The sequence below is a fragment of the Eurytemora carolleeae genome, unplaced genomic scaffold (assembly GCF_000591075.1).
Source record: "Eurytemora carolleeae unplaced genomic scaffold, Eaff_2.0 scaffold47, whole genome shotgun sequence".
In the NCBI taxonomy this organism is placed as follows: Eukaryota; Metazoa; Arthropoda; class Copepoda; order Calanoida; family Temoridae; genus Eurytemora; species Eurytemora carolleeae.
Genome location: NW_019396039.1, coordinates 118,607 through 133,577, shown reverse-complemented (window position 1 = coordinate 133,577; position 14,971 = coordinate 118,607). Strand labels below are relative to the sequence as shown.

The window sequence follows — 14,971 nt, the reverse complement described above, 5'->3', positions numbered from 1 at the left end:
ACCCAAACTTTAAACATCCTCCGTCGAAACCGATTTTTTAAATTTTCTTTGTTAAAATTATTCTAGATTTTAAAATGAGATTTATCGTCGTATATATCAATGCAGAGAAGACGACTTAAGATTTTAATTTTGATTTCCACAAAGCAATTAAAACAGCATGGATAGAACACAAACACGGAAACTAAGAGAAGCTGAGCTGTAAAATATAATCTTCTCTTTGTTTACTTGTAAACTTGTAATTTGAAAAAAGCTTATTATTAGAAATCTGAACTTAAATAGAAAAGTCGTCTTCATTGTATTGATATAAACGCCGACCATGGTTAAAAATATGAGACTTGCAAACACGGAAAGAACTAATTTTTCGAATTAGCATTTTGAAAAATAAATTTATTATTTCAACCAATGTTAAAGCGTTAAATTTCGACAAATATTAACAAAATACAGAATATACAAAGACAAATTAAAAAAACTAAATCACAGTGTATAAATTTGGTTTTGTTAGTGATGACATAATAGATTATATAGTTTCCATAAAACATATACTTTACACCATATATAATATATACAACCTTTATGCAATTTATACTTTGCTATCTTTTATAATTAAGCTTTGAGAGAAATTTTGTGATATTTTTTTAATGCAACCTTTAAAAACTGACAAAATTTGGAATGCGAGATTCATGAAAATTAAGGGGGTACATATTTCAGTGCTTAGGATCTGGATCCGTTGTGTACACAACATTTTGGCTTCCACGGGTCCGGATCCAAGGAGCAAAAAAAAATTACAAAAACCTGCTAAATAAAATTTTTGCTCTATAAAACAAATGTCAACTGACGAGAGTATTAAAAACTTCTGTTTCAAGTTTCAGCATAAACATCAATTTTTTTTCGACATTTTTTCATTTGTTAAAAATTCAGTAAATGATTTTTTTTTCAGAGAAAATCTAGGATTCAGATCAGTATTATTTAGCAAAAATTCTCTTACATTTTTTTTCTCCCAATAATGTTTATTTCTTATTTCCTTCTTATTATACCTCATTTTCCCAAAAATAATTACAAAACAAGATTCTCTGAATAAAAAAACTGCACAAAAAAATGTTGTCAGAAAATTGTACTCATTCTTTTTTTATATCGTCTGATGTTTATAATGTAAATTAAAATCTGAACGAGTTCTTAATAAAACACAATAACAATGAAATATATATTACATAAACAAAATATCATCTAATATGCTTGGTTAGGATAGAATTAAATATGACAACCTTCAACCATAAACATGAACCCCTAGAATAACCTGATCAAAGCTCCGATCTTTAAATTTTATACAAACCTTGAGATATATATTTAAAACCTTCATTTATCCCTTTAGCTCAAAAAAGGGAATTGTCGACTGGATTTAATAATTTTTACGTTAAAATAGTTACATGACCGATTCACGATGGTATCCTTAAAAACCTTTTCTGGATAACTAGCTCGCTGTAGTATTTGATTACACCATGATCCACGAGTCGGTCTGCCAGAGTAGAGCATATATTTTCTCTGTCTCCAGTTCCTCTGTCCCTGATGATGTACAGAACCTACTGATCAGGTTCCTGTATCCTCGTCCTATACTCACCAGGCACTGCTTCCCAGACATTGGGCTGAAGCTGACCAGGCTCTGTATCTCCTCCCCGAAGGGTCTGAAGACGGTTACAGGTCGGAGATTAGAGGTTTCAGCAACTACTAGACAACCCCAACAGGTTCCTATATAAAGCAGGTTTCCAACTACCTCCAAGGTGGAAACTTGACATCTACCTGGAGAGAACTGGTCATCAATGTTGATAGTTTTTAAAGACTCTGAGCAAGGAATAAGTTTACTGCAATCTAGTTTGGATGTAATGGATTTAGTTTCGACGTCCCACTGATAGATCAAACAACCTGGATACAGGTAGCTAAATACATGATTGTTATCCTCAGTAGACACAACCTGCATCACCTCCCCTAGCTCCAGGTTATGGTTCATGATATCCTGGTTTGTTACTACACTGTCTGTCAAGGAGAATATTGCAACTGCTCCCTGAGATTGACCGCACCAAACCTCAACCTTGTTCTCCGCTTTCAGTATACTTGTGACACAATGAACACAACCTGAGGTTCCCAGCTCGGTGAGGATAAAGGTTCCTTCTCCACCTGTAGGGTTCACAGGGATCATGTCAGACTGACATAAGAATATTCTTCCATTGTGGAGAGCAACCACTACACGCCCTGAAGATTTTATAAAGTATAAAGATCGAATGGGAGACGGGTTTTCAGCTCCAGGGTCCATATGATAAGAGAAAATCTTCTTGTATGTTGATGAGCTATAGGAATGTATTTCTCCCTGACTAGTACCAACCCAGATAGCGTCCTGGACAGTTGTCATGCTTGTGACAGAGTCGACCAGCTTCTCCTTTTGAATGAAATGATTCAACCAACCTCCTTGATTTGCGTCCAACACATTGAGCTGGGTTTCAGAGCTTATCATACTATTCAGTTTAGAAGCTAGCCAGAGCTCCTGGTGTCCATTTATACTACCTAGTTTTAGGCTGGTGGTTGAGCTAGAGGCAAAGCAAGATTTCTGATCCAGGAGTATTGTATCCAATAAATGAGTGAACTCGGGAGCTGAAGCAATGGAAACTATCTGGCTGGCGGTAGGTCGATCCCTGGAGTGATGAGACCAACATGTTACCATTAAATCCACAAAGTAGGACGGATATGAGAGTTCACGTTGAGTGAGGGGAGGTCTACCACCTTCAAGAATCAATTCTTTTACCGTCTCCTGTCCTTCAAATGGTTGATGAAGTGTTAACAATTCATACATAAACATCCCAAAAGAAAAACAATCAACCTTCTCCGTATATTCTTCTTCTCCGTTATACTTCATTATCTCCGGAGCCATGAAACCCTCTGTCCCACCAAACCCCTTGGTTCCGGTCGGTAAGCAGGCTCGGGATATCCCATAATCGGCTAACTTCATGTGGACGTTGGTTGCATCTCCCTCCTCGAAGGGTTGTGGTAAACTCCATACAAGAACGTTTTCAGATTTAAGATCTCTGTATATAATACGCTGCTGATGTAAATATTCCAGAGCTCGAGCTATCTGAATACAGATCTGCTGGATTGATGGGATGGATAGTTTAGCTCCAGATCTTCTGTAATGTTTAAGCATTGAGTCAAGAGCTCCAACTGGAGCTAGCTCTAGTACTATGGCTAGGGGTTTAATACAGATACCCACTAATGGGACTACATGAGGGTGTTTAATATGCAGTAGAATATTAAGCTCCTGTCTTGCTGTACAATAGGCCTTGCAAGCATATTGCATAGGATCACGTTCCCACTTTGTCATCGCAGCCTTGTATGCTGCTAATGATGAAGATCGGGCTCTGGGTCCAGGGTTTACTGGCTGGAGCATTTTGATTGCAACATCTCTGAAACCTTGTCCACCCCTACTCCTGCATGTTGCACCAAATACAAAACCGAATGCACCACGTCCAATCAGAGAACCCCTCTTTATACCCTCTGAGGACATGACTAACCTCTCTCCAAGGTCAAGAAATACTGTGTCAGGAGCCATCTGAGCTAAGGATAGTTCAGCATGTAGAGGACATTCAGCGTTCTTTCCATCAAAAGCGTAGAGAATGCATTCTTCAACCAGAAATGTGTAAACCTTGTCTTCCTGTGCTCCAATACCATGCTTTGCTACATCGAGCTTCCGTTCCATAGATTCAGAAGTCCCCTTTCCGTTCCTGGGACTCTCCCGTCCTACTCCACTATCCCTGCTCTCCCTGGACTGTCGAGATGCTTTGAGAACCCTGTTCTCCGCCAGCAGCTCTTCAACCTGTCTGCTACTCACAAAGTTCCAATCTTTCCAGGGATCATTCTGCTCCTTGTCTGTTTGATTGGTCAGACATCTTGGACAAGGGACAAGCCTTGTTACCAACATTTTCCCTTCTGATGTATGAACAAATCTAGTACCTAGACTGGGATACCAGTCCTCTAGCAGTTGGTCAATATGCTCTACTGCCATAGACAAGAACTGGCAAACTGTTCTAGGACAGGGATCCAGAACCAGAGCTTGGTATCCAATAGATTCTCTTTTCCCAGAATCCTTTACAGGACGTTTAATCACAACTGTATCCTGGGGGAGGGATATTTCTATAATTGCTGAACCTGCTTGATCAACCTTCGCCCAGGTTCCCTCTTGCTTCACCATTAAATTCATGTTGTGATAATCCAGTGTTGCCATAGACTTAGGGAGGACCTCTCTTACTGAGAAGAGAATAGTATCCAGGTACTGTAGCTCCAACCCTGTCTGCCAGCAAACCCACTCAGGTTTATGCTCATTGATAATTCGTCCCAGATGAGGATCCTGTTCTACCTCCTGAGGTATTACAAAATAGGATCTAATTGTTTCCACAACAGAATCATCACCTAGGATTCTTGTCAGCAATCTAGACCAGAATCCAGAGGGGAGATAGGCAAGAAGAATCAATCTATGGATTGCATGATCAGGCTCAGATCTATGAGAGAGATCATAATCTCGAGGAATCTTTTTTGTTTCTTTTCTTGATTGATCGATTGGAGAAGAGATATCTTTAGATCTCAGTAAACGTCGGGCTGGGACGCTTCTGCTCCGATTCTGCATCGTTAGACCTTTATCCTCTAGATCTTGAGTGAAAAATGATGATTTTCCAACAACAGTAGTTGCAGAAGTATTAATAGATCTTCGTCCTCTCTGTGCCCATCCTCTAGATCTAAGAGGGATGGTAACCCTGCTATCTATCCCTGGTATCCCGCTGTACAACATGGTTTCTGTAGGTAGAAGACAAGGTATGAGAAGGGTTCTGCTATCCCAGGTCAATCCAACCTCAAACTTGTTAAGTAGATTCACGATGTAGGATTTAGCAGAGAGAGAAACGGCAGTTGAGGATTTAAAAACATGTTTCAAATCTTCAAGAAGCATTATACCATTTTTCACAAAAGGATTGATCTCCCGAATTGTGACAACATGTGAGAGCATGTCACACAACCATTGTGGATCCAGGAAGAAGAGATCTCGTAGGGTTGCATCATCATAGTGGAGCAAGACTCCGTTCTCATGTAGGAAAGTTGTCGCCTGGTGAAGCTCCGCACTATCCCTGAAGCTTGTACTGTATTTAGACTTCATATGAGATGTGACCAGTTCCTCATATTCCACTTGTCCTAGGACAGGATCGTGTCCAGTGTGTCGCATCTCTACGCACAGATCTCCAACTATCTCCTCCAGGTAGAGGTAGGTTGCGGGGATTTTCTGCTCCAGGAGCCTTTGTTTACTCCCTTGGGACTTGAGACTAAATGCAGTATCGTAGATAAGGTTTGCAAGATGTTTAATATTATATTTGGTTTTACAGCTCACTTCTAGAGAGTCTAGGACTCGAGGTAACCCACATTTCTCCGGGTCCACAAGGTTAATAAACCTATCCCTAATCTTATTCTGTAAATATTCACTAAACGAGGGCGGAAACTGAGTACTAGTCACATCCTGATGGGTTCCTATAATTATAACCGGGGAGTTGGGTGCCCGGGCCTGGATATTTATCAGCCATTGTTGGATCTCATTTATACCCTTCTCCCCGTCTCCGATCTTCCAGAGAACAAGGTATAGACTCCTCCTGGAGAGGAAGTATTGATGTGTTGTATAGTACTCCTGCTGTCCACCAAAGTCCCAGGTTCGAAACACAACAGGTCCAAACATATTCTGGGTTTTATTCTTCTTCTCATACGTCCAATCTCCGATATCTACTCCGACAGTGCTCATACTCACTCCTCTCCCGCTCTTCATCGTCATGTTCTTGTTTCCCATTCGCCTAGCCCAGTGCTCCGACTGCCTGGTTCTCTTATACGATCCTCCTTCAGCTCGGAGTAGTTCTAAGAGGGTCGTCTTCCCGATACCTTGAACTCCAACAACCATCAGTTTCATCCTGGCGTATGGTTTAGCGTCCTCAAGGACCGATCTGAGATATCCGATAATATCCATCGTCTTGTAGTGCTTTGAGTTCGTCATAGAGGCCAGAGGTTCCTGTAGGTTACATCCCCTAAACAAAACAAAAATACTTAAATAATTATAAAAATATACACGTTGTCACCACTTCAAATAAGAGGTCAGCTAAAGTTTCCTAAAGTCAGAAATTTAGCAAATTGTGAATCTCTAGATTAAGCATTGATCTCCATGTTATTTAATTTAATTCCTCTTCTGTAGCGGTCATACCCTGCAGGGATAACTTTAAATGACGGATCAAGTTTTATCCTTAAATTTTAAAGTGCCCACATTTGATATCGAGATCAACACATAAGTTCCGACATCATATTTTGCTTAGAAATAGAATAAAAAGTAGCTTAAAGGGAGTGTTCGAGAAAAATGAAAGGGGGTATAGACTTGATGCGATAAAAAAGCGCTTTTAATCGCTACAAATCTTACTTCTATCTGTCGTCTATATAAGGAGAAAATTGTTAAAGACGTCTCATACCGAATAACATGGCGTCCATACAAATTGACAAAATTGCAACATACGACTTAGACCGCAAAAAAATCAATTTAATTTCAAACAAATCATTCAGATATTCATCGATATTCATCGATTATCTTTCGCAACATTTGTATATATTTGATATTTCATACTAGTTTTGATTTTGATTTTTTTAAATAATATTAAGCTTACAACTTGTTTTCGAACATTCCTGGAAAATATGGAAATGTCGTCTTCATTACCAAAAATCCTCGAAACAGGAATAAATGTTTTTATAAGTAACTCTCAGATCATAACAATTAAAACATATTATGAAAAATCAACTATATATAAATGTGGCGAAAGATAATCGATGACTATAGGTTGTAATATCTGAATGACTTGTTTGAAATTAAATTGATTTTTTTACGGTCTAAGTAGTATGTTGCAATTTTCTCAATTTGTATGGACGTCATGTTATTCGGTATGAAACGTCTTTAACAATTTTCTCCTTATAGACGCAACAGACAGAAGTAAGATTAGTAGCGATCAAAAGCGCTTTTTTATCGCATTAAGCCTATACCCCCTTTCATTTTTCGCGAACACTCCCTTTAAAGAAATCACAGAAATTGTATCTTGTAAAAGAAAATTAACTTGAGAATTTGCCACTACCTCTAATTTTCAAATTCATATTTCTTTGTAACCTGATGGTGTAAACCTTTGATATTTCAAACAAAGATTATTATAATTTGATCTAACAGAACTCATAGTTTGAAATATCTCATGTTTAAGACTTTGGGTTGCAAAGATTTTGGGATTAGAACATCAGAGTTTGGGTCAACGACTCAATTCCTTAATGAATCTAAGTGACTTTGTGAATTTTTGTTTATTTTAGTTAAACCGTTACAACAAACAAAAAAGCGAAAAAGACATTTAAAAAATAAGAATTTCTTATCCAAAGCTTTTTCCAAAGCTGAAGAAAGTGAATAAATTGAATAATGGATATTATGAATTTTTTATCACGAAACAGAAATGAAATGGACTAGGGTTTGGCATCATATTTAATCCGTTTTTCAGGATACTCCACAAAAAGTCTACAAGGTCTGATTAATGATTCAAAATTAGATTTTCTACAAGTTTTTTTACTTAACATTTTGCATTTGCAAAAGTGGGAGTCTGACAGAGAAAAATCAATGGTTCAGTCTAATATCTTAAAAAATAAACAACTTTAAAATTTTAAATAACGAAAAAAACAACGCTTATCACTAAACTCGAGTAAAACTATATAATATAAATTTGCCTTCTAGATAATACACTTCATTTCTAGATAATACAGTTCCTTACAAGATAATACATTTCCCTCCTAGATAATACACTTCCCTACAAGATAATACATTTCCCTTCTAGATAATTCAGTTCCCTACAAGATAATACATTTCCCTTCTAGATAATACAGTTCCTTACAAGATAATACATTTCCCTTCTAGATAATACATTCCTTTCAAGATAATACATTTCCCTCCTAGATAATATATTTCATTTCTAGATAATACAGTTCCCTACAAGATAATACATTTCCCTTCTAGATAATTCATTCCCTACAAGATAATACATTTCCCTTCTAGATAATACAACCCTACAAGATAATACATTTCCCTCCTAGATAATACATTTCATTTCTAGATAATACATTTGCCTTCTAGATAATACATTCCCTTCTAGATAATACAATCCCTTCTAGATAATACATTTCCCTCCTAGATAATACATTTCATTTCTAGATAATACATTTCACTCCTAGATAATACATTTCACTCCTAGATAATACATTTCACTCCTAGATAATACATTTCACTCCTAGATAATACATTTTACTCCTAGATAATACATTTCCCTTCTAGATAATACATTTCCCTACTATATAATCCATTTATTTTCTCGTATAAAACATTTCTCTCCTGTAAAATACATTTCCTTCATAGATAATACATTCCCTTCCTAGAAAATACATTTCCCTACGAGATAATACATTTCCTTAATAGATAATACATTTCCCTACTATATAATCCATTTATTTTCTCGTAAAAAATATTTCTCTCCTGTAAAATACATTTCCCTCCTAGATAATACATTCCCTTCCTATAAAATACATTTCCCTACTAGATAATACACTTCCCTACTAGATAATACATTTCCCTACTGGATCATACATTTCCCTACTAGATCATACATTTCCCTACTAGAAAATACATTTCCCTACTAGAAAATACATTTCCCTACTAGAAAATACATATCCCTCCTAGATAATACATTTCCTTCATTGATAATACATTCCCTACTAGATAATACATTTCTCTCCTATAAAATACATTTCTCTCCTATGAAATAAAATCCTCTTTAGCATTATTAAACAACATCTAGCTTTTTTCTTCTCTTTTTAACACAATTAATGAACTCAAGGTGAATTCTAAATTGAAATGGAATTGAATATGTCCAAGAGTAAAATACAATGTCTACATAATAATATATCAAAAATATTTGTAAATATCCCAGATGTGGTTAATATGCAACAGAACTCACACCAAAATGGTTTGTGTCAAGAAAAAAATGTTTAATTAAAGATTTTACTTCAAACCGCTTTTTTACGTTTTTAAATATAGATTGGCAAAATAAATGGTTTAAATATATAAAATTAACTGAAAAAAGTATACATTTCTTTCAGTAGTCCTATCCTAATGTTAAGTAATGAATATCAAGGGATGTTAAAGGAAAAACAAGGAAAAAATAAAAATAATAGTCCTGAAAGATATATTATTAAAGAAAAAGAAAAGAAGTAGGAATAGAAGAGAAATTAAAGATTTTTTTTTAATTGTGAATACAAATGGCGATTTTATAATCAATGCCGGGGTTCTTATATGGACTGTAAGCGTAATTTCAAGTGACCCTCCGTGCAAAGATAGCAATGCACAGTTTACAACGGTACCTTAAAGCCTTTGTCTGATCAAGTATAAATTAGTAGTAAATGTTTATTTAGGAAACAACTAATTATTTTTCAATTGTGGTTTCTCTACAGAAGTGACTTGCCCATTTCTACTGATCAGATAAAGGTTTCAAGGGTACCTTTGTAAATCGGGCAATGCCATCTTTGCATGAAGGGTTAATTGAAATTACGCTCACAGTCCCCTTAAATGGTATCAAATAAAGAATATCTTTACCTTGTATTCAGGTTCCAGAGTCTGGAGAGGAGACCCATCTGCGGGGGCAGATCAGTTATACCTTCATTCCCGGAGATATTCAGGACGGAGAGATTAGTTATCTCACTTGTACTCACAGGAATACATTTTAGGGAGTTGTTACTCACATCCAGCATACTTAGGTTACTGAACATCAGTTTAGATTTAGGAGTCAAGATATCATTCCCAACCTCGGTCAGATCTTCAGACGGAGTACTGAAATTATCCGGGTGCGAAACATACAGACAAACCTCACGGAGCAGGTTATCTGCCAGGATCAAAGTTCTCAGGTTTTCCATCCTGATGTGTCTCCGGTGCGGACAGAATACTCTAGACCCTTGTCGGACAGGATATCTGCCAACCTTCCTAGGCTCCGGAGTACTGCATGAACTTCCTGTGGTTGGGTTCCCCTCCTGAAGAGCATAACAGTTTCCATCTGTCTCCATGTCCCCTGGCCAGGAATCTATCTGATTGTGGGATAAATCTAGATGTTTCAAGGAGGCTGGATATCTTGATAAAGGTCCAATCGTTGATAATGAGTTATATGAGAGATGAAGACGGGTAAGATGAGGAGCTAGACATGGTAGACCTAGAGGGATCTCACGGAAGGAGTTGTGAGAAAGGTTTAGACTTTGGAGCTTGCATTCGTCTTTATCTATTGTTGGATCCAACTGCTCCTTCTCTACAATGACTAGACTAGACTTCCACTTGTTGCAGTGGTTTACTTGGATCTGATCCAGTTGGGAGGTTTTCTCCTCCAATTGTTTAGCATCGTCTTCAATATCTATAGAATCCTCAGGATCTGATTGGACTGAGACATTATCCGATCCGACATCACTGTTAACAGACGAGGAATCGTACATCTGGCTCTCCGCCCCTAGTGAAGAGACGGATTCGTGGCGGAGCATACTCAGTGAGGTCGGTAGATCGGAGAGCATGTTCAGGGACAAGTTTATATCCCGGATAGAGGTGGACGTCCAGAGAGCAAATGGAACATTCTGGAGCTTGTTGTTAGACACGTCAAGAATGGACAGGAGAGGGAGTTTGAATAGATTAGTAGGGATGTATTCTAATCTATTATCCTGCAGTTGTATCTCCTCTAACCATGGAGAAGAGTAGGAACAGTCGTTTAACATCTCCAACTTATTCCCAGCCAGACTTAGGAACTTCAAACTCTGCAGGGACCAGAGAACCTCTGGGAGCTGGATAATCTCATTGTTAGATAAATCTAACCTGGTGATTGCATGAAGAGCCATTGGTTGATATTTCGGGCTCAATCTTAGCTTAGGGTTCTGTTTTACGGCACATTCTGTGAGCCACTGCTCTTTAACAACAGTTAGTGCTCCGGTCTGATGCCAGTTAATCATAACAGGGGTGCTTGGACACATTGAGTTGTAGGTTAGAGAACTAACAGATGACCTACCTTTCATTGATCTTCCCATATGCATTTCAGCAATAGCATTCTTGTTTACACTGGACTCCTGGTCCTGGTGAGCCTTCAGAGCAAGCAGTTTAGACATTACTAAGAAATCATCCGTCTTAGCGGCAGCAGCTAGTGCAAGGTTTTGATCATCTCTAGCGCCATATCTCAGAAGAAGATCTATCATTCCCATATCCCGGTTCTTGGCTGCCTCCAGCAAACAAGTCGAGGACTTGGAGAAGGTTTCTCCGTCAACACTACTCCGACGGTTCTGCATTGCAAGATTAGGAACAGCTCCGGCGGCTAAGATATGGGAGGCTATAGCATGATGACGATTCCTCACTGCAACATGAAGAGCTGTCTCCGAACCCTGATTACAGTACAGGTCAAGGTCTACAGGTTTAATCCAGGTCTCGTTAGACTTGAGAATTTCCTCTTTTGATTGAAATTTTGAAAGAAGAGCTTGCAGACCGATTCCACGGGGTTTTGGAGCTCTCTCTGTTGGTTCCTCCTCTGAATCTGGAGGTGGAAGGGTTGTACTAGTTGCTTTAACTCTAAACTCCAGGAGAAGATCAACCATCCTCAGGTTACCGATACAACAAGCCAGGTAAAGAATAGACTGACCGGAAAGATCTCGCTGGTTTATATCAAACGGAAGTTCATATTTCCAGCATCCTGTTCTATCTTTGAAATTGATTAATATATCATCAGGGAACTTGTACTTTAACAAGAACTCCAGAACAGCTGCGTGTCCGTTGAAACACGCCGCATGGAGTGGCAGCCATTTTTCTACTGTCTGCATGTTTATTAGTTCAGGGAACTTTTTTAATAATATCTCAACAATATCCTTCTTTCCATTATACGCTGCTATATACAGAGGAGAGTATTTAGTTACAGGATGAATCTGTGCTCGGGCTCCTCGTTCCAATAGATACTTGACCACCTCCCTCTGCCCATGCTCGGAGGATTTGAAGAGGAGACTGCTGCTACCGTTGGGTACATAGTTAACCAGGTCTGCGGCATAGCTGTCAGTTCCTACAAATAAACAGATACTTTCACAATCTCTCATTACTGAACAAGGGCATATACATTATACATGATTTAATCCAAGAGTGGGTAATTTACCAGTTTTCCTTCTTTCTTATCCTTAAATTTTCTTTTACTCTTTATCACTCTCAGTCTTAGATTATTTTATCTCTTTTTCTTACCTAGAATAGTTTTAACAGTGTTTATGTCACCAGCAGCGCAGGCGTCTAACAAATTATAGAAATCTTTTTGTTTCTCTTGTTCCTTCTTATCCACAGCCTCCCTGAGAACCTCCATACACTCAGTGTGATCCATCTTGTCCGCGAGGTCGAGGGGTGTGAGACCCAGGGCGTCCTTGGCCAGTAGGTCAGCTCCAGCCTCAACCAAAACCTTGCAAAGAATTGTTGAAATTCAAAAATATTATATCCCCAAAAAAATATCTGCATCAAATTTTGTCATCAAAAGTGTGGTTATAATTCATCAATTAATTGAAGACATGAAGTCGTCCCTGGCCTTACTTTAAGCGGCATCTATTTGGCAACAAAATTTTGGCAATATTTTTATGAAAAAATAACTAAATAGCCCCACCCCAGGCCTGCAATCTCAAAAATATGATCTGCCTTTTTTGTGCTTTCATAATCATTAAAGATATGAATGATTTCGTCCAAAATTAAACATTTTCATGATATAATCAATTGAAATTTCAAAAAAATTCTTAATATCTCTATATTCTATAATTATAATAAAATATTTCGCATATCTTTGCAACCATGATGTCGAAAACCTTTGATATTTAAAACTCTAAATTTTGATAGATAACCCAACTTAAACTAAAAAATATTTAAGGTTTTCACAATCAGGTTGGAAAGATATATGGATTAGAAAATTTGAGGTTGTGGCAAAAATTCGTATCTTTTTAGTTTTCTCTTAATATGAACATAGTTTTAGAAAAAGAAAAAAAATGCCGAGTTTAGAAGTGTAAAGTTTCCATTCCTGGTATAAAAACTTCAATTGAGAAAAGTATTAAAAAATGTAACCTTTTAGTCACTTGTTCAAATTATATTACATTATTTTTATTAATACTAAATCATAATATACATACATACATAAATTAGGAGTCGTTTTTTTTTTTAAAGTCTGTACAGTGAACAGACTCTGTATCTGTACTAATCCTTTTTGTTCTATAGGCCTAAAGAATAATGGACAAAATTACTTACTTGTACATTTTGTACATTTCCATGTTCAGCTGCTATATGTAAAGGAGTGCGGCATTCTCCCCTAGGCCCGCATGGCGCATTAATATCTGAACCTGCTTGAACAAGTATCCGAAGACATTGCGAAGTTTCTGTGGTAGCAGCTGCATGGAGAGGAGTCCTTCCCCAGGAGTCTGCAGAGTTGATGAACTCCAGCTCCTCACCGTTCAACAAGTCCTCCAGCAACTCTGCGTTATCCCAGAGAGCTGCTTGGTGGAGCAACCTAGATAATGATACCGGGAGTTATATACACATATTCAAGAAATTAAGATTTTAAAAGCTGATTTTTAACCATCAAATAATTCAAGGACGGTTAAATTTTCAAGGAGAGAGAGGGTAAGAGAGATATTTCGCAAGGAAAGTCGAAAATCTATTTGTAAGGGGGGGGGGGGGCTATGTGATGAGAGCTCTTTCCCCCCCTAGATCAGTGAAATCTATGGTTTCCATGGAGTTTTGGGGCCCAACGGGTGCTTCGCCCCCCCCCCACTTGAAAGAAAAAACCAAAACCCCCCTACAGGACAAATTTCTGAATTCCTAGATGAAATGTCAAACTTGGAGGCGCCTGATTTACCTGCCGGAGAAATCTTCAATATCAATTAAGGATTCCATCTTGCTTTTTTTTATTTAATCTTCACCTCCTCCCGCCCACATTCTCTAAACACAAATAAAAATTAAGTATTTTTAACCTCAATCGTGTTGAAAACTTTTTACCAGTTAACATTTTTGGAAAGAGAAAAAAAATTGCCTGATAAGTGGCTTTTATACAGGAAGGGCACCGTCTTTGCCATTTTTACACCGAGGGATATGCCCTTGCTAAATGTAATAAATGCAAACTTGAAAAGAGAGAAAAGATTGTGAAGCCAATTATGCAATATGATAAATTAAAAGGAAAAAGAACAACAAAACGATGTCCTACAGACAGAAAGGACATGGAAAGGGTTAAACAAACATATATAAATAGTAAATACTGCCAGGAAAAGCTATTTCAATTTAAAGGCAAAATATCATAGTTGTTATCTATATAATCCAAAAACCGTTTACTAGGAAATTACCGAAATTTGTTTATATACGTTTTTTTTACCACGGGCAACGCCGGGCCTTCAGCTAGTGATGTATGAAAATGTAAAAAATTGTTAAGGCTTAATCAATATTTCTGTAACGAGCATTTAAATTAAGTTATGATCTTGAATATAATACACGAACCACTGTATAAAATATCTCTTTAGTCACTAATGACAATTTAATTTAAGTTAAATGAGTTAAATTATCTCATTATTAGTAAAATTCTATGTATGTATGTTGTATAGTTTTAGATAAAAGATATATAACTAAATTTACATTTTCATATCAGCTGTTTGTGTTACAACCAACCCCATCTAGTGGCGAAACTTAGCAATATTAAAGAGAAAACTTGATTTATTTCATCCTATATCATGTATATAATAAATCTATCATTTAAATTTAAGGCATCCAAACAAGGGCGTATACAGGGGGGGGGCAGTGCTCCACCCTAGACCTGTGAAGGGGGGAGGCGTA

At 37.3% G+C, this 14,971-nt stretch overlaps 1 protein-coding gene across 1 annotated transcript; it reads right to left on the bottom strand.

The window, feature by feature from the left end:
* Positions 1-1,094: 1,094 nt before the first annotated feature.
* LOC111699885 (leucine-rich repeat serine/threonine-protein kinase 1) lies at positions 1,095-14,732 on the bottom strand. The gene is made up of 6 exons (XM_023470645.1): positions 14,181-14,732; positions 14,007-14,089; positions 13,400-13,658; positions 12,365-12,572; positions 9,719-12,191; positions 1,095-6,092 (listed from the first exon to the last, which is right to left on the bottom strand). The coding sequence occupies exons 2-6, from the start codon at positions 14,042-14,044 to the stop codon at positions 1,490-1,492; spliced, it is 7,581 nt and encodes a 2,526-aa protein (XP_023326413.1). The 5' UTR covers positions 14,045-14,089; positions 14,181-14,732; the 3' UTR covers positions 1,095-1,489.
* Positions 14,733-14,971: the final 239 nt, after the last annotated feature.